This window comes from Corylus avellana, chromosome ca2 (assembly GCF_901000735.1).
Source record: "Corylus avellana chromosome ca2, CavTom2PMs-1.0".
Taxonomy (NCBI): domain Eukaryota; kingdom Viridiplantae; phylum Streptophyta; class Magnoliopsida; order Fagales; family Betulaceae; genus Corylus; species Corylus avellana.
This window is the reverse complement of record NC_081542.1, coordinates 48,645,775-48,670,448: the sequence shown is the minus strand read 5'-3', so window position 1 is coordinate 48,670,448 and position 24,674 is coordinate 48,645,775. Positions and strand designations below refer to the sequence as shown.

The following is a 24,674-nucleotide window of genomic DNA, read 5'->3' as shown; positions in this document are numbered from 1 at the left end:
TCACGTAGTGAGATTTTTATTTTTATTTTTTTTATTCAAATGAGGAAAGTGATTACAAAGAAGAGTCTTTCCCATTTTTGATCCGAATGAAAATGAGAATGAAAGACCAATTGAGAATCACTACAAAAATAATCCCATTTTGTGACTTCTCCAAAGTGACGTGCAGAAGCCAAAAAATTCACTATTAGGGTAGTGACATTCAACTGTGATGTATGGTGAAATGACTGCAATCTGGATGACTAGAAAGAAAAATAGTGATATGCAAATTTTTGTGCGTGACATGCTTATTTTTTGCATGTCACCCTAGGGTTGACGTGCAAAAATATGCACGTCACCCCGGCCCAATTGGTGACATGCGTTCTTCGCACGTTACCCCAATTGAAAGCATTAATGCTTCCAAACATGAGGTGAGAAGCAACCCATTTAACTAAAAAATGTGCACAAAAATTGGCATGCCTTGAATATAATAACTATATGAGGGGCGAGTAGCTCTTAGGCTTTTCCATCTCTTTGTTTGAGTGGGCCTTAATTATTTATCTCCATATTCAGACACCATCCTCTTCCATTCATTTACGTTTGCTTCAAACACGAAAAAGTAACTGGCCTCGCCAAACCATGACATGGAAATTAACTATATATACTAGAAGCCGAAATTCCGGGGTCATCTTTGACATGCATTTACATTGGAGATACGTACAGAGAAGCTAACTTTCTTTACAAACAAATCAAATGAGTTATTATTAAGAGATATTTTCAGTAATTTGTAAGCAGTCTCATGAATCAGGACCACAAACAAAAAGTAAGACGTGTAGCTTCATTTTTCTTTTGTCAACTCTACAGTCTATTTTTCTACATATATAAACCCGTGTCCTATGTGATCAAGTCCCCCACTCCTCTCCTTTCTCCAATTGCTTTATGATCATTATAGCCATGAAGTTGCTCTATCTTTTCTTTTTTCTGTCAGCAGCTGCAATATACATTGTTGCAGCTTTGGATTTAGATGATTATAACGACGACATGGCCTCCATGCAAAGGCAAGTCACTCCTTTACGAGGGGTGAGCCGCTTTCTTGCACTGCAGAACCTGGCAGCCAACATGAGTTGCAATAAGTTTCCCCAGATTTGTCGCCGGAAGAGCAGCCCCGGGCCAGACTGCTGCAGAAAGAAATGTGTCAATGTGAAGGCTGATCGCTTGAACTGTGGTATGTGTGGATACAAGTGCAAGTACACTGAAGTTTGTTGCAATGGAAAATGTGTTAACTCTTCGTTTGACAGAGGCCATTGTGGTGGGTGCAAGAAAAGGTGCAAGAAGGGGGAGTTTTGTGTTTCTGGGATGTGCAATTATGCATGAATATGAATTCACCGTACCTCCCTATATATGGTTTGCAACCATTAAGAATATTATGTTTAGGGTTATTTATTTTCTTATGTGTTCAAGGTCTACTAAGTTTACTTTTCCTTAATCTATTAAGTTCCTTGCTTATTACTCATAGTCTCTCTATATATAAAAGTCTTTGTAGTCCTTCATATCAACAGAATATCAATATAATGTAATCAATTGTGTGCTTCTGCTCTCCTTATTATCCTTCTGCTCTTCTATATCTCTCCATTATTCTAACATGGTATCAGAGCATTCTAACATGGTATCAGAGAATTCTAACAGTAACTATAATGCTTATCCCCTCTAGCTTGAGGGTCAGCTCATGTGGTCCCTTGTTTGGTTAATATTACAAGATTAATTATTTTGAGTTCTTACTTAACTGATATACAGTTCTTGCGGGTGGATTTGTGTGTATTCGGAGTTTACCCAGTAAACTTAAATTATTAAGTGATCCGGTGATCTTGAAGGAATTTTACATCATCAAAAATATATGTTAATGCATTACAGATGCTACATCTTACATATAAAACTGCCAATGTAGAAATGATGTCAACTTTTGTTCTTTTAAGAATGATCATTAATGTTCATTTTTCCACCCATTTTACACTGACTGATGTGGCGTGTGAAGTCACGGTGTTAAATTAGTGTGATAACTGATAAATGAGTGAAGAGTAGAATTACTTATTAAGAATTAATTGCTCGGACGTAAATTTCCTACAAATTGAGTTATAGGAGATTTCGTACAACCCAACATAAAAAAACAGTGACATGTGTCTTTTAGCATGTAAAAAATACATGTATTTTTAATAGCATGTGCTTTTCACGTGTTTTTTCTTAATAGTATTAATAAGAAAACATATGTTTCTACATGTCACTTTTTAGAGGTTGAGTCGTAGAAATTCTTAGTAGAAAAATTTGTTAATTACCCAATGTTATTAGACACAATAAAAATAGTTAAATGGGTAACTTTCGTTATTAACTTATGGGCTAAATATCGATAAATGGGGGTTGAAATCCTATGCAATAATTAAAAGCTATTGCATGCGCCGGAGCAGTAACCCTAATCTAGATTACCCTCGCTCCTACACCACCGCGATCATCACTAAAAGCTTTTCTTTCTCTTTCATTGCATAGACAAAGGGGTAGCCCAAAAAAAAAAACAGATGCTCTATTATTAATGTATTATATATGATCAGTACTTATTTTAATTTAACAGGTGAGAAGAATGATGTACAGAAAAAGGAAAATGCCAACCACCAGCTGCACATAATCTGCTGCTGATCAGGTTGTCACATAAATAATTTCACTCCCACCTTATCTTCAAGAGTAATGTGTATGCTGTGTATGATATTGAAATGCACTTATTAATTAGTGCATGATATTGCTTGCGTGTTCATTCGTTGAGGTTTCAGTACTAGAGGTTTGGGTTTTCTAATGTGATATTCTTATTTAGATTAGAAATTCTATTCATCATCTCACATGTTTCTCACCTCCCAACGCTTATGCGACATGATCCTCAAATTAAAAAACTAATTAATCTCCAATTTTCACGCACCAAATATTATAGAAGATAGACCATGCCACATAAACTTTAGAGATGAAGGATTATGTACAGCATTACTCTAGTACTACTACTGATCATTATGGGCTCTTTTCTTTTGGTTTGGCCTAACATCACAGGGTCCAATTATCATCGTTATTCCTTAACAAGGAAGCACAAAGAAAAATCAAAATCACACGTAAAGTTTGAAAATTGTGTGTGTCACCGAATGAATTAAGTAAGAACTAATGCAAAGACTTTGTTAGAATATAAGGGAAGCATGATAATATATTCGGAATATATTCTCACATACTTTAATAGAGCTTGCAAAATGTGAAGCCACATTAAAATTACCTTATGGAGAGATCCATTGGTCAAACTCAGCGTATGCTTCGGGAAAGTAACACAGTATATCATATCATGGGGTACGTATCTCTTCTTTTCTTTTCTTTTTTTCTCTTATCAACGGGTATCTTGCTTACTTCATTTCTACTTGTAACCATTTTGCTTTTTCTTTCAAGAATATGATCTTTTAAAGGGAATAAGAGAAATGAAGGATCGATTATAAATTTAGCTGTGTATAGGATGACACAGTATGTTTTAAAATTTGTTGGGCAGCCCACTTCAAGTGCCAACCAGCCTACCCTCAAATCCGCCCATCTACTTTATTTCGGTAACGGCAAGAGAATCATAATGGGTTACGTTGTGTATATTCTCTTCACCCAACCACCTCAAAGGCCCCAAACCTCAAGGTGACAACAAGTTTTCGGATAACCATTTCGAATTAGGATTCTTTTCAGTTCATTTGAACTAAAGAATAAGGGTATTTTTGTCTTCTATAAAAGTGAAAAGACAAAAATACCCTTCTACTATAACTCCTGTTATGATGGAGAAGGCATGGGAGCACTACTCTCCTCCGTTATCGGAGCAGTTAGCATTTAATGTCACTTTACCCATAACAGCATATATGCTGTTATTTTAATAACAGCATGTAAGCCGAATTCATTGAAAACACCTCTTGCGAAAACTAGTGACCTACCAAATTAATTAAGCAAGGATGCCCCTTGGAAGCTAACCCAGACCAATCCCAGCCCAACTTGGACTTTGGGCAAGCTGGCTCTGGGTACTTTTGAGCCCGTGGTAGGGGTGGGTTGAAAAATCCTAATCTGAATAATATTTGAATTAGGCTAGGGTTTAAATTCTTGCATCTAAGAATCCAATTTGTAGCCCACCCACCTAAACAATATTATTTATAAATCATTATAGATTAGATATTCTTATACTTTGTAGCTCCTTGATATTTTGTAAGAATTTAGTTTTTTAAATAATGGTAATGTATAAAGAGTACATTAATGTATATCACTCTATAGTCTCTATGAGTTATTGGATAAATTTTTTCTTGTAATTAACTCAATTAAAAAAGAAAAAGGAAAATACACTTTACTCCCCTTAACTATCCACCTATTTGCACTTTTAATCACAATACTTAAAAAGTGACACTTTACCTCTCCCTCAAACTTTCAAATTGTTGCAATTCGATCATTCTGACTTTTTTTTTTTTCCAAAATGCCCCTATCCCAAGTTTTTTTTTTTTAAAAAAAATAATAAATAAAATTAAGGGGTGGCCTTAATTTTTAATTTTTTTTTTAATTTTCTTTTATAACTTGGGATGTGGCCATTTTAGGAAAAAAAAGAAAAAAGTCAGAATGGTCGAATTGCAACAATTTGAAAGTTTGAGGCGGGTAAAGTGTCACTTTTTAAATATTTGAGTTAAAAGTGTAAATGGGTGAATAGTTGAGAAGGTAAAATGTTTTTTTCCCTAAAACAAAATTTATTCAATTCAACCTATTAAATTGAGATTTGTCCTTAAAAAAAATATCCTTTTGGTCAGAGGTTTGGTAGGTTTTACCTACTAGGCCAAAATTGGAAACAAAATGCTTCTAATGGGACCAAATTAAGTCCTCGGAATTCAACGGCATGAAACATACCAGCTGAATATTAGGGGTTGGCATATAGGAATTTCAGTAATTTTTATTTTATTTTTAAATTCAGGCAATTTGTTGAGAGGAATTGTCTAGATCATGGCGCGCACGTGATGTTAGATCATGCCCTCTTCTTTCAACCAAAAAGTCATAATCGCCTGCCTACTTTGTGTTGAGAATCCAGATGATAATAAGGACTAGAAGGGGCCACCGCCGGCGTCAACACCACCGGCATCAAACTCACTGCCCATCAATTCCCTCTCCGATTAGACTTCTGAAAAAAATTTGTGGGCTATATACTTCACCCCAAAATAGCCAAACCCCGCCAAACCAAATGGACTTAATTGAGAAATCGCATACAAGTCAAATTGGAAGAGAGACGTGGATACGTTGTGTTGCTATCGGAAAGTTGATGAGTGCTTTTGTAACTGATTTCAAGCCAAAAAAAATCAAAGCAGAACGTGGGCTGTGGGCTTTGCCTTCGTCATGCATGTACACGTACAACTACACAAGCCTACGTATCTACTTTTTCTTTCCTTCCTATACATGTTTTTTATGCTTTTCACAAGGCTGAAATTAAAGAAAAAAAAAATTAAAAAATTAAAAAATTTGGAACATTCTCTCTCCACTATTATTTATTTATTTATTTTATTTCCTTTATATCACTATATAGTTTATATGAGTGTCACATGGGTGAAAAAATTAAATAACTAAATTTGACAGGTAAATTTAATTGTTTTAGTAGTTGACATGATATGCGCTATACCTGCAGCAGTACTACCACGTAAGTTTATAAAAGACTTATAATAAAAGTTTTTGAGGAAAACTCTAAATGAATATCAGATTTGTATCATATATAGACATGAAATTATAATTATAAAAAGCACAATGATACTTTTTTTTGGAAGCAGGGTGAGAGGGGATTCGAATCTCCATCAATTTAATTCTTATATTACTAGTAATTCGGACAGCAAATGTGAGAGAGTTTATACAAGACCCATATGTCCAAATAAAAAGACGAGCTACCCGAGACCTACTCGACAGATGAACCCCATGAAAATTTTAATTTCTTACATTTGTTACTCGGACTACTAGCAATTCGGCAATCCAAACTGCAATTAATATTAGTGAACATCTCTATCTAGTAAAGGGAGGGGGGACACGTACTATTGCAAGGTCCAATTGGTGTCGGCCCTTAACGTGCCCAACAATCCTGTTGAAGGAAGTTTCGCGAGCGCCTGCTACAATTAATGCTTTAGTCAATAGCTAAATACGTACCAAATGTGTAGTTCTTCTCCTTTTCCCAAATTTCTATCTCACATTTGAAATTTTGGATCAAAATTGGATGCCTAACGTCCATTTACTTGAATCTCAGTTAGCCGTAATTGATAGAGACTCCTCCAAGATAACCTATACACAGCCCGGCCTATAAATACCTTGACATCCCTCCTTCTTCCCCATCAGCATTTATTCATACAAACAGCTAGACATACGCATATATATATACACAATGGCAATAACCTCATCAAAAATCATGCTTACCTTGCTGGTTTTAATGAGTATAGCCGCCATTTCTCTTTCAGCAGCAGCGCCATCAACCTCTGATGAATCATATGCCAACATAAAGAAAGACAATGCTGATGAACACCCTTTAGCCGAAAGCGAGCAACCGTCGTTTCTTGTAAGAAATGGCCGCTTCCTCGCCCAGCGGGTGCAGGCTGCGAGCACTTGCGATGTGTTCCCTAGGCTTTGTCTTGCCAAGGCCAGCCCGGGGCCTGATTGCTGCAAAAACCAATGCGTTAATGTGATGACAGACAAACTTAACTGTGGGAAGTGCGGGAAGAGGTGCAAATACTCTGACATGTGCTGCCAAGGAGAGTGCGTCAACCCATCCAACGATGAGAGACACTGCGGCCGGTGCAACAAGAAGTGCAGGAATGGAGGCTCATGTGAGTACGGGTTATGCAGCTATGCTTAATTAGAGAGTCTATGTAATGCTACAAACTGCACTTTTATCATGTTGACATGATAATATCGATCCGTCTTTGATATTTTCTTTTTAATAATGACTGGTCCCAACGATGGGTTGTACGATATATTACTACATCAGTAGAGTAAAATAACAATGAAATAAAAATGTTGTTTGTAGCCTTACTCCTTTGTATAATAGGGCATGTAGGCAAGAGCCCCATAAAAGAATTTCTACAAGCAGAAATGCATCCATATATATAAAAAGTGTTAAGTTGCTTGTCTCTTGTTTGTGGTGTAGAATTGAAGCTACAAAACTTATTAAGTTGTTAGTTATGTTTATGATTATACAATTATATATCTCTAGCTCTAAAGAATTGTAAGAGGTGTGTGGAGTAGTGTTGAAGGTATTTTGTTTTTTTATTACAATTATTTTAAATTATATATTTGCGCTTTAGGGAAAGAAAAATCTTAGATGTACTACAATTTATTGTAGAAACGTGTAATTGAAGGGTGTTTAATTTTTTTTTAGCAGCTAATGTAACACCATATATATACTGACACATGCCAGCAAATTATAAAAAAGTTGTAAATCTATCGTTACTCATTAAAAAAATGAGATCAAATAAATGACTACAACTTGAGTTTTCATAGTTTTACCTTGCAATTTGCCCACCCCCCTCTCCCAAAACAAGGGACGAAAGAATGAGTACTTGTATGGTCCGTTTGGGATTACGGTTTTAATAAGTACGTATTTTTAAAATCACTATTTTTTAAAATTGCAAAGGCGTTTGGTAAAACATGTTAGAAGTATTTTTTTGTCAAATATTTGTTATGCGAAATCGTAATTTTGGTTTAAATTCACATTTTTTTAAATAAGCATCTCATAGCCTACTTATAGAAATCGTACATTTTTTTTCTTCTTATTTTAGATTAATTGCCTTTTAAATTGCAATGCCAAAGGCCTTTCGTTGTGCGATATCTTTTAAAAAACGTACGTAAATTATTCTTACGAAATCACAATCCCAAACAAAACTTTTATCCTACTTTGCTCACATATATGTTAGTACTAAACTACTAATCAACCAATTAACCTTGGCATTAAATAAAAAAAAAAATTGCATTTGTTTTTTAACAAATGAAATATTGTACACCAATGTATATTCTCTCACTATATGTTGGCGTGAGAGAATACATATTGCTATGAGAATGAGATAATTATGGGAGTTAGGTTGTTGGGCCGTCTTATTTCTTTGATTACGTAGAGATCATATAAAGTCAATTATGAATTTCAAATAGTTTTCTAATAAAACGTTAAAACATAGACAACATGTAATTGCTTATATACCCGCTTTTCTCAATTTGGAAAATGGAATACTCAGGATCTTCAAACATTTGAACAATTGAACCGCTAGTTTTGCCATACTACGCGCAGTTGATTGATCACTATATATAATATTTGACAATTTAATACGAACTAATCATTTTATATTATTTCTTGCATTTCTTGTATGCACCCTTTAATTATTAATTAGTTTAATGGAAAACAATAGATCAATTTTTTTTTTTTTATTTAATCTTTTCTTTTCGTTACTTTCCTTTTGGATTGCCCATATATATATATATGGCCATGAAAGTAATCATAATTACCAACGATTGGTTAGAGAGAGAAGACATTGTTAACATGCAAATGCTTGGGCGCGACATCTTTTATTACAATTCTTTTATAAATTGACGTGACAGTTCATAATTAATAAAATAATTATGTTGTATGATTGATAATTAAAGTAAAAAGTCGGATTTTTTGCTTAACTATTTAACTAATTATAAATTGTCAAGTCGGTTTAGCATGCGTACGTGCCATCTATATTTATATCACGAGTAATTCTAGAAGTCATTTTTGTGTCCCTCTTAAGTCTCTCTAAGAATGATGTGGCCATTAAAATCACAATTTAATTAAAATTCAATAATGATCAATCATATGTTTGATGATAATTTTAATAGTCACATCATTCTTAGAGGGACTCAAGAGGAACACGAGAGAGACTTGTAGCATTACTTCTTTATCACCTATCCATCTAATTTGTGTGAACACTTTTCAAAAATTTCCCCCTTTCTGGAGTTTAATGATTGTTTGGAAGACTAACTTCGATTTAATGAAATGTTAGTTAACCATTGAATTGACCACCCCACTAAGAGACACACACATGAATTAACCCTCTATAAAGACCTCTGCGCGCCAGTCGCCATTGTTATATATCCTCCACCCCAACGGCTCCCTCCTCTTTGAAACATCAAATCTTTCTCCCTCACATGTCCGCACACAGACAACACAAAAGATGATGATCATCAAGTCGCCAAAGGTTGTTTTTGTGCTGGCCATGCTCATGGCGGCTTTGGCCGTTGCTCTCACGCAAACACCATCTGATCAAAAAGGCTCATTTCTCAGTCGTGAGGATGATGAAGATCGTTCAATGGTGAAAGCCCAAGAACCAACTTCTCTCCGGGGGCCGAGCCGCCACATCCTTGCTCTGAACTACGACCGCTACGTGAACTACGACCGGTACGTGAACTTCGACCGGTACGTTTGGACATGTGACAAAAATCCTAAGGTTTGCAGTGCCGTGGGCAGCGGGGGGCCAGACTGCTGCATGAAGTGGTGTGTGAATGTGACGACAAACATTTTCAACTGCGGGAAATGTGGGAAGCCATGCAGGTTTTCTGAGATCTGCTGCGATGGTCAATGTGTGAACCCCATGTCCAACAAGCTGCACTGTGGACGCTGCAACAACAAGTGCAAGAAAGGGGGTGCCTGTGTGTATGCAATGTGTAACTACGCATAAAAAAGCAACCAAAATCACACCAGTTATAAACAAATCCTGATTCTCAGACAATTTGTTGCTCTGATTGCTAGTAATCTGGACAACAAATGTGAAAAGGATCGTATACGACTCAGTTGCTCGAATAAGAAGCGGACAGTCGAAGACTTGTTCGGGCAGATGAATCTCATAAATACTTTTTCATATTTACTATCCGAATTAATTGTTACTGATCAGAATAACAAAATAGTAGTAATATTGTAGCTATATATACATTTTTTTAATGTGTATATCTAATAAAGACAGCCAACATCAACATTTGATGGGCTTTGCCTTTGCCGATGTTTTGTTATTCATTCTATCATGGATATATGTTATTATCTAGATTCATAATGCTTGCTTTAGTAGAAATTCATTGTCAACATGGAGAAGATTTTCATGCAAATATCAGGTTTGGTCAAAGTTAATGCTTTTGTCTATTTTTAAGACGGTGTAAAGAGATGGGGGATTTATTTTATTAAGTCTTAATATGATTTTGCTTCAAAAGATGATCATGGAGTGAGTTGTTGGTGTAGAATAAATCATATATTTTCTAATTAACAATATGTCATCATGACTATTTGAACAACTATCATAACAGCTTCATGTTTGATCATTGACAAAAGCTTAATTTTGAAATTAGAAAAAAATAACTTTCATTAACAGTCATTAATTAATTTGGACCGTTTGATTTCACTTATCAGTTGTCTAATATGGATTGTTAACCGTTACTTAATTATGATTGTTAAATTAAATTTATTAATTAGTTCCAATTAGATGTCACTTGATTTAATCTTGCAATCCAAATCATTGCTGGCCATGTAAATTTAATCTAACCGTTTGATTTTTGGACAAAGTTTTCCTCCAAACTGGGTTGGAGGAATTTCCTTCAATCTAATCTATAAAAGTGACACGTGTCCCATGAACATGTAAGATGCACATGTTTTTTTAATAGCAAGGACAAAGTTGAAATAAATTTTATAAAAAACTCATGTGCATCTCACATGTTATTAAAAAAAGAGACACATGTTACTTTTATAGATTAGATTGAAAGAAATTCCTCCAACCCAGTTTGGAGGAAAACTTTGTCCCATTAAAAAAAGGAGTCAATGTTTTTGGTTTTGTTTGGTTTGGTGGGAAAAAGGGGGACACCAAATATAAGATAGGATTAGTCAAACCTATAATTCAAATAGATTTATATGAGAGGCCAAACAGGCTCTTAATTAGGAAGTGCTTGTGTAACGGTTTTTTAGGCCGGGAATAAAAGTAAGCAGCTGGCTTTTCTCGTCTCGTGGCTTTTGAACAAGAAAATGAAAAATTCAAACTGCTTACGGCAAGACCAGAGTTGCAATTCAAGCTTGACATTCTCTACGTACGCGTACGGTACGGTACGGCTGACCAATTTCAGACGGACCATCCTTTTAGGATAATGATGATCTAATTTATTTATTTATTTTTTATTTTTTATTTTTTTTAAATATGGATAGTATTTTATTTTAGATCACTTTGTATCACAATGGGTCTTTACCAATTAATTAACGCAATTCCAGAATCGGTACATATATAAAACATATTTGTCTCTGTGTAATACTGTTCAAACGACCTCTCCTTTTGAGAAAAATCGTTCTACTATTAAAATGACGCATGGTGAGGTCGTTTTATTAAAACGACCCTATGCCAAGTGTCCCTAAGACCTGTATTCTTTGTAGTGCTTGTAACTAGAGCTAGCAATTCGGGTGACACGATCTAATCTGCACAATATGTTTGATAAATAGATTGTGTTGAGTTGAACCGATCCGACATGCACCACTCATTAAATAAATATGCCATGTTGGGTTGAACCAAACACGACCCATTTTAACTGTATATAAATTTAAAAGTTACGAAGACGAAGTTAACAGCTGCACTATTTTCTCTACTTGGTTGCTAGATGACTACATACTACGTACAATCAGGCTCAAAGTTTGATGATTACATATTACAAACAATGATGGTAATTAATTACAATAATGCTGTTGAGACTTACATGTATTTTTAAATGCTTTATTAAAAATGCATAAGAATAAGAGAAGGGTGAGAAGCGGCGGTGTTACTGTGGAATACTTTTAGCCTTTTACTCTTTTAAGGTTATATTTTTTAATTGTAAAAAATAATATAATTAATCATATTTTATATCGATTATGCGGATTACCTATGAGTTAAGCGAGTTGACATGTTCATCAAACGGTTTAATTCAAGTCGACACGAATGGACCCGAACCGGATTATACATTTGATTCTTCTAGCTGTTCAACAAAAGTGTGCCTTAAAGCACGTGAAGGAAAAGTAGCACACAATATGAGTGTGTTACTTTTTGTCGGATTTTTTGAGTGTGTAGAGGGATTTAAAGTGTGGAATATGAGAAGAGATTGAACTATATAGAGATGTGAAACCAATTGGCATGGTCAAATATCGTGGGAGTACGTTTTCATGTTTTCTCACAAATGCAAAACCATAAGGAATTGCTTGGTAAGGAGATCGATCGAGGAGCCTTATCACCTGCCTAATTATTACCTGACACCTTCGACAATATTGTCACCTAATTTTGAGTTAAATATTTCTTTCTTTCGAGGCCTAACCTTTGTTTACTTGAATCCTATGTGGCCGTTGAATTAGACCATCCCACTCACACTAAACTATAGCATTTCTTTCTTTTTCAACCCAACACGTTTACCTCCTTCAGCCTCCATTTTATTTTCTCTATAAATACCCTCTACAATTCCCTCCATTCTTTCCATCCAAACCATTCAAATTCTCTCTCGAATTTCTTCATTAATTCCCACTTCCTTTCCTCTTACGCAAACCCATAAGACATGATGTCCCTGAAGACATTCTTTGTGCTTGCCATTCTCATGGCTTCGGCCATTACTCTAATTTCCGCCACACCATCTCAACAAGAAGAAGAAGAAGAAGAAGAAGCAGCAGCAGCAACTTCTCTCCGAGGGACAAGCCGCTTCCTTGCTCAGACGAGTCAGAAATCGGTCCGGGTGGTGAAGACATGTGACAAGTACCCTTCGGTTTGCCTTGCCAAGGGCAGCGCGGGGCCGCATTGCTGCCAGAAGAAATGCGTTAATTTGACGGCAGACAGGCTCAACTGTGGGCGGTGTGGGAAAAAATGTAGCTACTCAAAGATTTGCTGCCAAGGCAAGTGTGTGAGCCCCATGTCCAACGAAATGCATTGTGGAAGCTGCGGCAACAAGTGCAAGAAAGGGAGCTCTTGTGTGTATGGGATGTGCAGCTATGCGTAATTAAAGAAGACACCCAACTCCAAAGCAGTTAATCAGGATTGATTCATTTGTGCAGCTATATATCTATAATAGAAAGTGCTTCAGTATATAAAGCTATATATGAATTTGTTATTGTGAGCCATCATTTGATGAGCTTTGCCCGTTTTGTTATTCTTTTCGTTACTTTAATTATGTACTTAATTCGCTATTTGTTCATTAGATATTCTTGTTTTGGTGTAAGTTGTAAGGGTTTTATATATAATTCATGTAAATTTATTCATTATAATCTTTGATGAAGCTGGAATCTGCATGCTAGCTATTTCCTCGACGGAGAGTACCTGTAAACACATGCTAAGAAAAAAAGGCTCTAGAGGCTAGGCCTGTCAGGGTGAGCCAACAGAGAATACCTCTAATGCTTGAGTCATTCTTATTTTTCCTTGACCCATAAACCCGAACAACCTGCACTGACACGACTTGACCCACTTGGCCCATTTATTAAATGGGTTACAAATGGGTTAAGCCATTTGACCTAACACGATACAACCCGTTTGATATGTTTGATCCGTTTCAACATATATTTATTATTATATAAAATATATATAATTTCATAAATGAGTCAACTCATGGGTTAATCCATTTACGACCTAAATCCATTTATGCCAAACCCTAACCTTATAATTTTGTATCAATTTTGCGGGTCGAATTAAAAATTGCCAGTCCTAATAGATTTTCGGCGGAATCCTTGTTTTTTTATTTTGTTCAAGAACAATTTTTTTTTTTTTTTCCATTGAGAAATGCTAAGGGTCAATAAGTTTCTCGTATTTGACTCATATTCTCTTACAAATTTAATAGATCAACCATTAAATTTGTAGGGTTAGGATCCACATAAATTTACAAATCTAATAGTTGATTTGTAAGATGAAATTGACTATATATATATATATATATATTAACCCCTAGCATCTCTTTTTTTATTTCCTTTTAGCTACCTAAGCTCAACTTAATTGTGGGCTAAATTGAGACATTCGACTTTGAAATAGGTACTCAGTATTTTCAGGGAAGTTTGACTCTCTATATATCTTGGGCGGCTAGGATTTCTTCTCGAATTCTCTCTGCTGACATATCTGTCCAACCTTCAATCTATACCGTCTGATTATATCCTCTCACGCTGACAGATTAATCTTAATATAAATCTATTTGGCATTAGGTGATCAAGATTGGTCTGTGAAATTTAATTGGAAAATGAAATGTTTAATTCCTCTTTATTTCACTTGAAATGAAATTAAGAAGAAATTTTTTTTTTTTTTGGGATATATATAAATTTCGGAAATTTATTTATTTTTCCTTTAATTTGAATTGGAGGAGGGGGGATTCTGCGATCTGGATCGACTGAAATACTTAGGAGAATTTCAGTTTCTGAAATTTTAAATGTAGGCCGTCCATTTTTCATCTAAAGGTCATTGTTCTACCACGTGTCCCACTACTAATAAAATAATAAATAATATTATTTTATTAGTAGTAGGACACGTGGCTGAACAATGACCATTGAATAAAAAATGGACGACCTAAATCTAAAATTTTAAAAACTGAAATTTCTTAAGAATTTCAATAGATCCTGATCCGAAATTCTGTCCGTAGAGTTTAATATTGACCTTTCTCCTTACGGCCGCCCCCAAAAAAAATAAATATATCAGCTAGCGTTGAGTTTTTTTGTTTAGATGAGCGTGAGGCAGAATGTTGGTATATGCCATATTGGAGAGTCTATATATCTTGATTACATTCTCTAATGTGGCAGGCCTTTCAAAATTTCCTCCTTTATTCCAATAAAAAATAACTTTACTTTAATTATTTAATTCTTTTCTGCATATCTTATTGTTCTTTGGAAGTAAGACATTATTGTTTCTTTCTTCCCCCACCCCCCAAGAAAATGTATAGAATTAGGAAATAGACGTCACACTGAAGTAGATGTTGCCTTGACCAAAAATATTATTTCGCTTTCAATTAAATTTTACTTAATCTATGTCTCGATATTAAGGTCAACTGACCAGTTTTTGTTTTAAGTTTTCCGTAATTAGAGTAAAGAGACCAAGAAAAATAAAATAAAAATAAAAGGGTAAGAGAGAATGAATAAAGAGACCTTTCTGGTTACCCATTTAAAATAAATTTTCCATAATCACATCCATTTAAAATGAATTTCCCAGGATTAATAGATACACTTAACATTTCCAGTCACATGATATTTCGAATTCTCCCCAGAAAGGTCTTTCGTACATATCCAATGAATACAACAAACTCATAAAGTATGAATTGGTAATAATTAAATATTGTATGATATCTCTGTCTCGAGTGTTAATTAAGGCAATTAATTAATTAACTCCACAATCCGCTTAACATTTGGAGTTGCCTTAGCATTCATCGAGCAAAGTCAACCAATTAACTTAATTAAACTCGTGCAACCACGTCTTTGTGCTGCCTAAAATCTTCCCCACAATGACACCAACCCCAAATCAATCGTGGGCTCCACATTCTCACCACCTATTTAATCCCGTTGTTCCTTTGTCTCACACACCAGCCATGGCCACCCAAGCCCCTCTATCTCTTCTCCTTACATGTTTTCTAGCATGCTTTGCTTCAACCTCGGCAGCAGCCTATTACAACCCATCACCCTGGAGTTCTTCTTCTTATGCCCCCAGCACTCCTAACCCCATTTTGAATGCAATAGACTCGTGCTGGCGTACGAAGTCGAACTGGGCGGCCAACCGCCGAGCATTGGCCAATTGCGCGGTCAGGTTCGGCAAAGATGCAATAGGAGGTAAATATGGGAAAATATACATGGTCACCACATCTAACGACGACGCGGTAAACACTAAACCGGGCACGCTTCGATATGGTGTTATCCAAACGGAGCCGCTTTGGATCGTTTTCGCCAAGGACATGGTCATCAAGCTGGAGAATGAGCTTATTATGAATAGTTTCAAGACCATAGACGGGAGAGAGGCGAAAGTGGAGATTGCTAACGGGCCATGCATCACGGTGCAACGCGTAAGCCATGTGATAATACATGGGATCAGCATTCATGACTGTAAGAAGGGGAAATCTGGCAAGGTTAGGAGTAGTTTGACGCATGTTGGGCGTCGTGGCGGCTCCGATGGAGATGCCATTGTAGTATTTGCAGCCTCGAATGTTTGGATTGACCATTGCTTTCTCGCCCGTTGCACGGATGGGCTCATTGATGTTATTCATGCTTCCACCGCTATCACCATCTCTAACAACTATTTCTCACAGCACGATAAGGTATTATAAGCACCCATTAACATTTTTCTTCATCATTCTTCCTTATCGCGATCAAGTAGGTCTAGCCTCTCATTTAAATTATAAGTTATTTCAAATGTTTTAATTGATGAAAAAATATATATATATTTGATTAATACAAGTAAATATTTAATGGAAAATTACAAATAAACTTTACAAATTAAAGTTCAAACTTGTTGGGTCATGAACTAGCTTACCATTTATTGAGCAGTCCTTGGGCCCAGCCAGAGGAGGCCCAAGTCCGAAACCTACTCAAGAGGCCCAAGTCCGAGACCTACTCAAGTGATCCAAGACGAGACCTACTCATGTTATCTGAGACCACAAATCCGAGGCAACCCCTAGCCGAGACCATAAAGTCTGAGAATAACTTAGGACATGTAAGTCTCAGTAAAGGGAATAACTCTGATATCTTAAAAGATTACGAAATTGATCCTCTGATCTCAAGTCGCTTAAATCGTGGAAGAACTAACAAACATAATCTTTTCATTCAAATGTTTGTTTAGCCAATATCGAGGGATAAGATTCCTTAATAAGTGGGAAATCAAATTTCCTCCAATGCCTATAAATACAAGTCATATGATCAAAGTAAAGGTAATCACAACTCTCATAATCTAAGCTCTATAGTTGTTACTAATATCCTTTCCCATTCTGACTTAGGCATCGGAGTGCTCACGCCGGCTCACCCCCGGTCACTTCGATCCTTCCTTCTTCTTTGTTATGCAGTCAAAATTGTTCAGATGTTGGTCCAACTCAAGCTCGGCAAGCGCGCCACATTATCATCCTGGAAAACTGTGCATCAACAGTTTGGCACCGTCTGTGGGAACTTCGATTTTCATCAGTTCTCTATTAATCCAAAATGGTGACTACCCGTTCCACGGCTACAGCCTCCAACGCACCACCACCATCCGATCTAGCCGAATTCATGAAGCAGATGCCTGAATCCATGAAGGCTCTGAAAAAGCAGAATGAAGACCTGGCTGTAAGGCTCACAGCTGCTGAGGGTCGTAATAGCAAGAGGGACCAAGAGCGAGCACGAAGGCGTGAAGAACGGTGTGAGAGGGAAAGGCGAAGGGAGATTCGCGATGGGAAGTGAACTGCAGGTTCTCATCGCGATGAGGAAGCAAGTTCAGTCCAAGCTAGCCATCATACTACCATCCAGAATGAGGAGCATCGTGAACAGCAGAACCCAGAGAGGTCTCAGCATACTAGGCCTCGAAGGGAGCAATTTCAAGGGCGAAAGGAGGACCAGATGAGTGCTGACATGGAAGATTTAAAGAAGAAGTACGAAGAACTAACTCCCAAGTTGGCTGAAAAGGATGGAAAAACCCCTGCTTCGGGGTTTATGGATAACACCGACCTGCCTTTCACTGATCGAGTGTTAAGTTTCCCTCTGCCTGAAAACTTCAAGATGCCTCGCGTCAAGGAGTTTAACGGTAGTGGCGACCCTTCTAAACATATAGAAAGCGTCCGTGTTCACTTTTCCCTTCATAGGTTTCCGGATGAAATAGCATGTAAAACTTTTCCTCTCACTTTGGAAGGAGTTGCTCAGGATTGGTTTGCCAGATTGCCTGCCAAGTTAATAGACAGCTTCAAAGAACTTGGAAGTCTTTTTTTAAGCCAATTCCTGGCTACCAAGAAGAGGAGGAAGCATTCGGCTTGTTTACTGTCCTTGCGTCAAGGGAAGGAAGAAAGCCTGAAAGATTTCATGCATAGGTTCAATAAAAAAAAATTGTTAGTGGATAACCCGGGGGATCAAACGGTATTATCCGCGTTATGGCATGGGGTCAGGCCAAACGGGCCTCTAATGGCCGAAGTATCAAAGAGTTCAACAGAAATAACTCTTCCTGAGTTTATTGCCAAGACAGAGGAGTATATTAATCAGGAGGAAATGATTAAAGCTCTCACAAAAGGTCAGGAGGAAGAAGACCGGGAGAAGGAGGACGCCAAAAAGAAGCCACCTATAGCATCTGCTCCAAAGGAAGAAAGGTTTCAAAAGAGAGTAGTAAAGAAGACTGTACTATCAGTCCCAAAGACAGAACCCCGGCGGCGTGAAGATCGAAGGTTCACACCTTTGAATACCAAGGTCAACGAAGTGTTTATGGAAATCAGAAGAGACCCAGCTTTTAGGTGGCCAAGTAAGTTGCGGGGTGATCCAAGGAAGCAAGATCGGACGAAGTTCTGCGAGTACCATAAAGCTCACGGGCATTTGACGGAAGACTGTATAACCTTACGCCAGGAAATCGAAACTTTCATTAGAACTGGAAGGTTAGTAAGATTCCTAGCAGGAGAAAGGAACCAAGACGCAGTCCACCAACAGCCCCTTCTGTTGGATGCCGACCGAGACGTAGGAAGACGAGAGTCGAGACATGGTCGGGATAATGGACACAAAGAAGATCCGAGGCCCCCTCGGGATCAAGGGGTGGTAGGAGAAATCCATACTATTGCCGGAGGAATAGCTGGTGGAGGACAGTCTAATTCGGACAGGAAAGCCCATGCTAGGAAGACACAGACCGAGGAAATCTTTACAGTGCAGAGACCGTCCAAAGTTGCAAAAAAGGATTCAGTGGTCCTTTCTTTTTCTGAAGAGGACGCTAGGGGGGTAATGCAGCCCCATGATGATCCGCTAGTCGTAACTGTAACAGTGGCCAACCATATGATCCACAGAATTCTGGTGGACAATGGAAGCTCGGCTGATATACTGTACTGGCCAGTTTTTAAGCAAATGGGTATCGATCGTGATAGGGTCACACCATTTAGCTCTCCCCTGGTTGGATTTGCAGGAGAGCAGGTCCAGCCGATTGGTCTTATTTCACTCCCTGTAACGGCAGGAGCAGCACCTAAGCAGAAAACTGTGATGGTAGATTTTCTGGTTATTGACCCACCAGGTGCCTACAATGCCATTATCGGTAGACCTGCTTTAAATAAGTTAAAGGCCGTAACTTTAACATACCATTTGATGATGAAGTTTCCCGACGGAAGAAAGAGTCGGAGAAGTGAATGGGGATCAAACCCAGTCGAGAAGATGTTATAATACGTCTCTCAAGAAGGTTTTGGATCCGACTCCTATTGTAATTGGTACAGTAGGTGGAAATAACATGAATGACCCAAATGGGGAACCAGCTGAACCTCTGGAGGATGTGGTAGTAAGTGGAGACAAGACTTTGAAGATTGGGACACAGCTCAGTCCTAGAATCCGAGACGGCCTCATCATCTTCCTAAGAAGGAATTTAGAAGTTTTTGCGTGGACTCGCGAAGATATGCCAGGAATTGATCCTGAAGACATCCTCCACCAGCTAAATGTGGATCCAAGTGTAAAATCGGTGAAGCAAAAAAGAAGGAAATTCGCCCCTGAACGGAATGTAGCCATAGCAGAAGAAATTGAGAAACTTCTCAAGGCTCGTTTCATTAAAGAAGTATATTATCCCGACTGGTTGGCCAATGTAGTATTGGTCAAAAAGTTCAATGGAAAGTGGAGGATGTGCGTGGATTTCACTGACCTCAATAAAGCCTGCCCAAAAGATAGTTTTCCATTACCTGACATTGATGCATTGGTGGACTCAACAGCTGGATATGGTTTACTCAGCTTCATGGACGCCTTCTCTGGCTACAACCAGATATACATGCATCCAGAAGACCGTGAGAAAACTGCGTTCATAACTGACCGAGGCCTGTACTGTTATAAAGTCATGCCCTTCGGTTTGAACAACGCAGGGGCAACATACCAGAGGCTGGTAAATAAGATGTTCCGAGACCAGATCGGACGCAATATGGAAGTATACGTTGATGACATGCTAGTCAAGAATGTGTTGCCACAGGACCACATACTCGACTTGCAAGAGACGTTCGCAACCTTGAAGAAGTACGGGATGAAGTTGAATCCCTCAAAGTGTGCATTCGGAGTTTCATTAGGAAAGTTCCTTGGTTACATGGTGTCCAGCCGAGGAATAGAGGCCAATCCTAAAAAAATACAAGCTGTCTTGGATATGCAATCTCCGAGAAACTTGAAACAGCTCCAGCAATTGACAGGAAGGATAGCGGCACTAAATCGGTTCATTTCACGATCAACCGATAAGTGTCTTCCATTTTTCAAAGTCTTGCGAAAGGCCTTTGAATGGACAGACGAATGCGAAGAAGCCTTCGGACAGCTGAAAGAATACTTGATGAGCCCGCCTTTGCTGAGCTAGACAATACCTGGGGAGGTACTATATTTGTATTTAGCCGTGTCCCGATCGGCTGTCAGTGCTGCATTAATTCGAGAAGAAGAAGGAATTCAAAAGCTTGTATACTTCACAAGTAGAGCTTTGAGGGGCGCTGAAGAAAGGTATCCCCAGATGGAAAAACTGGCTTTCGCCTTGGTTATAGCATCCAGGAAGCTCTGACCCTACTTCCAAGCTCATACTATCAGGGTGTTGACTGAATACCCTTTGAAGAAAGTACTAAGAAAGCTAAATCTGTCGGGAAGATTAGCTAACTTGGCTATTGAGCTGGGAGAATTCGATATCGAGTTTCTCCCTCGAAATTCTCTCAAGGGCCAGGCACTGGCTGATTTTCTAGCAGAATTCACTAATTTGCCTGACATCACCAGCTGGCCAAGTGATGAAACCTGGTAATTTATGTGGATGGATCATCTACGAAGAAGCATGGTGGAGCTGGAATAGTAATGATTACACCCGATGGGGAAGAATTATGTAGTGCATTGAAGTTGAAGTTCAAGACAACGAATAATGAGGCCGAGTACGAGGCAGTCTTGGCAGGACTCGGTTTAGCTCTTGAAATGGGAGCCAAACTTGTCAAAATACGGAGTGACTCCCAGGTCGTTGTAGGGCACATCCGAGGGGAATTCGAAGCCAAGGGAGATAAGATGAAGTTATACTTATCTAAGGTGCAGGATTTGCAAGTTTTATTCAAGAAGTTTAGCATTGTGAAAATTCTGAGACCAGAGAATGAAAGAGCAGACCAGTTGGCCCGAATAGCCTCAACGGCCAGTAAAGAGATTGAAGCCGAGACTCCTATCCAAATTCTTCCACAATCATCAGTTACCGAGACGGTGTCGGTCTCGACAGCCGAGACCATACCTAATTGGCAACTAGAAATCGTGGAATACCTAGAAAGAGGAGTACTTCCTTCAGATAAAAAACTAGCTATCTGGTTGAAGGTAAGAGCAGAAAGGTTTACAATGATAAATGGAGTCCTTTACAAAAGGGGTTTCACGTTGCCACTCTTAAAATATGTTTCGAAGGATGAAGGAGATTATATCCTTAGAGAGATCCATGAAGGGGTCTGTGGAAGCCATTCTGGAGCCAGAATATTGGTACATAAAGCAGTCCGAGCGAGTTTCTATTGGCCCAACAGGAATCAAGACTCGGCAGATATACTCAGGAATTGTGACAAGTGCCAGCGATTCGCTAACGTCACTCATCAACCTCCTGAGGATCTGAGTGCAATCTCTTCACCTTGACCCTTCTCCCAATGGGGGGTAGATATAGTAGGACCATTGCCTCGGAGCAGGGGAAATGCACGGTTCACGGTTGTTGCTGTAGACTATTTCACCAAGTGGGCAGAGGTTGAAGCCTTAGTGAATATTACAGCCAAAGCAATAGAACGATTCTTATGGAAGAACATCATATGTCGATATGGCATTCCCCATGCTTTTATCACAGATAATGGCAAGCAATTTGACTGCGACTCATTCCGAGCCTGGTGTGCCCAGCTGCGAATAAGGAACTATTACTCGTCTCCAGGGCACCCCCAGGCAAATGGGCAGGTAGAGGCCACCAACAAAACAATTTTCAAAATCTTGAAGAAGAAGCTGGATGATCGGAAAGGAAATTGGGCAGAAGATCTTCTAGAAGTATTATGGGCATACCGAACGACCAAGAGAATTCCAACCGAAGAGACACCATATGCCTTAGCATTCGGAACTGAGGCAGTCATTCCAACCGAGATAGGCTCAGGCAGCTATCGTGTAGAGACCTTCCATTCTGAGACTAATGATGAGGGGTTACAGCTGCACTTGGATTTGCTACAAGAGAAGCGGGATCAAGCCCAGGTGCTATGGCAGCATATCAGGCAAGAATGACTCAGTATTTCAATAAAAAGGTCAAGCCTCGGAGCTTCAAAGTTGGAGATATGGTTTTACGTAAAGCTACTTTGGCGACCAAGGACACAGCTAAGGGAAAGCTGGCTCCTAATTGGGAAGGACCTTATAGGGTGATTGAGTGCAAAAGAGCAGGAGCATACCACTTGGAAGACTCCAAAGGTAAGGCTCTTCCGAGGCCTTGGAATGTTGAATACCTTAAAAAGTACTATGTCTAAATGCTGCGATATGTAATTTGTTCGTCATTTCATTACTTTATTTCAATGAATAAAAGTATCTCGGAGTTATGCAGCATATAAGGTTCATATGTACAAATTAAATGATTTTATTAATCTCAGAGAAGACGGCTGAAAAGGCACTTCCGAGCAGGATGTAACCAAAATGAGCATTCTCTTAACGTAACCCGGACTCAGAAACCTCAAAGAACTCTCCGAGACCTAACTCGGAGTAGCATAACTATGGGTAAGTCTGAAGAAAAAAAAAAAAAAAAAACTAATTAAACTCTCTGAGATTTGACTCGGAGTAGGAACCAAACTCTCCGAGACCTGACTCGGAGTAGGAATCCGACTCTCCGAGACTTGATTCGTGGGAACAATCAAACTCTACGAGGCTTAACTCGTGGTAGCGTAACTAAGGCTAAACCAAAGTCTCCAAGACATAACTCGGAGAAATATAGTTATAAGATTCTTTTAATTACCTTAGGCAACAAACAAATATCAAGTTGTTACTTCAAGATTCATATAAACGCAAAAAACTCATTTCAATAAGAAACTTGAGGTATGTACAAAAGTTGTCAAATGGTATTACATCATTTTACCTTAGGGGCAGAAGCAGGATTAATATCGGGAGCCTCGGCAGATATGGACTCGACAGAATCGGCCTCGGATTGGGTGTCATCAGGATCAGACTTGGCACCTTGGCGATGTTGATCTGAGAAGGGATCGAAGAAAAATTCTTTTATCCCTGTTGCATCAGGCATTTGTTCTTGGCCTAGGTTGACCAATTGAGCCATAGCAGCGTCCGAACAAGGGATATCCTCGATCTTCACCCTGTTGAGATCTATCTTCCGGGCTGAGTCTTTAGCCCATTCTCGAAAGGTTTCAAAACCGAGGATGAGCCCGTCGGCCCAAGCAGAATTTCGAACCCATGAGGCAAAAGATAACTGACGTAAATAATTTGCAGCACGGCTTTTAGCCTCCCTCAGTTGAGCCCTCACTTGAGCATATTTGCCTTTGAAAAACTTTAGTTTCTCCTCGGCAATCACCTTGGCTTCATTCGCTCTCAGCACCAAGTTTTTCTGGTCCAGGATTTCAGCCTGAGCCAATTCTAGCTGATCCGAGACCCCCGTGTGTGCTTCTCCCAGCTGGTTCAGGTCTTCTTTTATAATGGAATTGTCCTCCTGGAGTCGGTTTATTTCCGTTTGAAGACCCTCAATCTCAGCCGCCAACTCTGTGGCCTTGGACTCAGCCCTTGCGCGAGCCGCGGCCGCCTCGGAAGTCTCGGCCTCCATTATTGACTGCTGGCGGCCCGAGAGCAGCAGCTCTTCGTCTTGCTTAGCCACTACCTCCTTTAGCCTAGCATTTTCGGCTTCCAGATCAGTGACTAAGCTTTGGACGGTGTTAGTTTTAGTGGCCGAGTCATTAGCTACCTTTCGGAAGTAGCAATACAAAACCAACGACCTCATAACACCCTGAGACAAGGATTTTGTCAGTATATATATGTAAAAAAAAAAATAAAAAAAATAAAAAAAAAAGGTAGTACACTTACAGTAAGCTGGAAAAAAATCATCTGCTCTGTCATGCCTTGAGCAGAGATATCACGTTCCATTACAAGACTCTCGTGCGGAATTAAATCCACCAACGCTAAGAAAGGGTTACCCTTCAGGTCACCGCTAAAGTCTGCCAGACGTCCGCCGATAGTCCAATCTACTCTTTGTGGTCTAATTGCCGAGGCGGAAGAGGATGAGGTCTCGGCAATAGACTCCATCTCTTTAGCCGAGGCCTTCTCGGAAACCTTCTTGACAGGAGTCGGCGTCCGAGCCCTAGTAGATGTAGGACCATGGACTTCCGATTCAGCCTCGTCAATGGGGGAAAGAGGTCGAGCTCCTTCGACAGCTGCAGTTGGCCCCTCGGTCCTCTCACACACCATCTCTACGGAGCTATCCGAATGCTCCACCAACTCTATATCATCCAAAATATGTTGGATATTGGAGCCCAGGGGTTGGAGCGAAAGAGATTCGATGGGGATTGCAGTCCTAGCCTCAACTCCATCC

At 38.8% G+C, this 24,674-nt stretch overlaps 6 protein-coding genes across 6 annotated transcripts; all 6 read left to right on the top strand.

Moving 5' to 3' along the window:
- Positions 1-930: 930 nt before the first annotated feature.
- Positions 931-1,350, top strand: LOC132170128 (stigma-specific STIG1-like protein 1). The gene has a single exon (XM_059581031.1). The coding sequence runs from the start codon at positions 931-933 to the stop codon at positions 1,348-1,350; it is 420 nt and encodes a 139-aa protein (XP_059437014.1).
- Positions 1,351-6,435: 5,085 nt separating this feature from the next.
- LOC132172732 (stigma-specific STIG1-like protein 1) lies at positions 6,436-6,904 on the top strand. Its single transcript, XM_059584287.1, has one exon. The coding sequence runs from the start codon at positions 6,437-6,439 to the stop codon at positions 6,878-6,880; it is 444 nt and encodes a 147-aa protein (XP_059440270.1). The 5' UTR covers position 6,436; the 3' UTR covers positions 6,881-6,904.
- A 2,305-nt stretch (positions 6,905-9,209) lies between these two features.
- LOC132170127 (protein GRIM REAPER-like) lies at positions 9,210-9,713 on the top strand. Its single transcript, XM_059581030.1, has one exon. It carries the CDS (start codon positions 9,210-9,212, stop codon positions 9,711-9,713), a length of 504 nt encoding a protein of 167 aa, XP_059437013.1.
- A 2,866-nt stretch (positions 9,714-12,579) lies between these two features.
- LOC132173048 (stigma-specific STIG1-like protein 1) lies at positions 12,580-13,014 on the top strand. The gene has a single exon (XM_059584605.1). The coding sequence runs from the start codon at positions 12,580-12,582 to the stop codon at positions 13,012-13,014; it is 435 nt and encodes a 144-aa protein (XP_059440588.1).
- Positions 13,015-15,567: 2,553 nt separating this feature from the next.
- Positions 15,568-16,296, top strand: LOC132170126 (putative pectate lyase 2). Its single transcript, XM_059581029.1, has one exon. The coding sequence runs from the start codon at positions 15,568-15,570 to the stop codon at positions 16,294-16,296; it is 729 nt and encodes a 242-aa protein (XP_059437012.1).
- An 865-nt stretch (positions 16,297-17,161) lies between these two features.
- LOC132170125 (uncharacterized) lies at positions 17,162-19,336 on the top strand. Its single transcript, XM_059581028.1, has 2 exons — positions 17,162-17,357; positions 17,406-19,336. Exons 1-2 carry the CDS (start codon positions 17,162-17,164, stop codon positions 19,334-19,336), a joined length of 2,127 nt encoding a protein of 708 aa, XP_059437011.1.
- Positions 19,337-24,674: the final 5,338 nt, after the last annotated feature.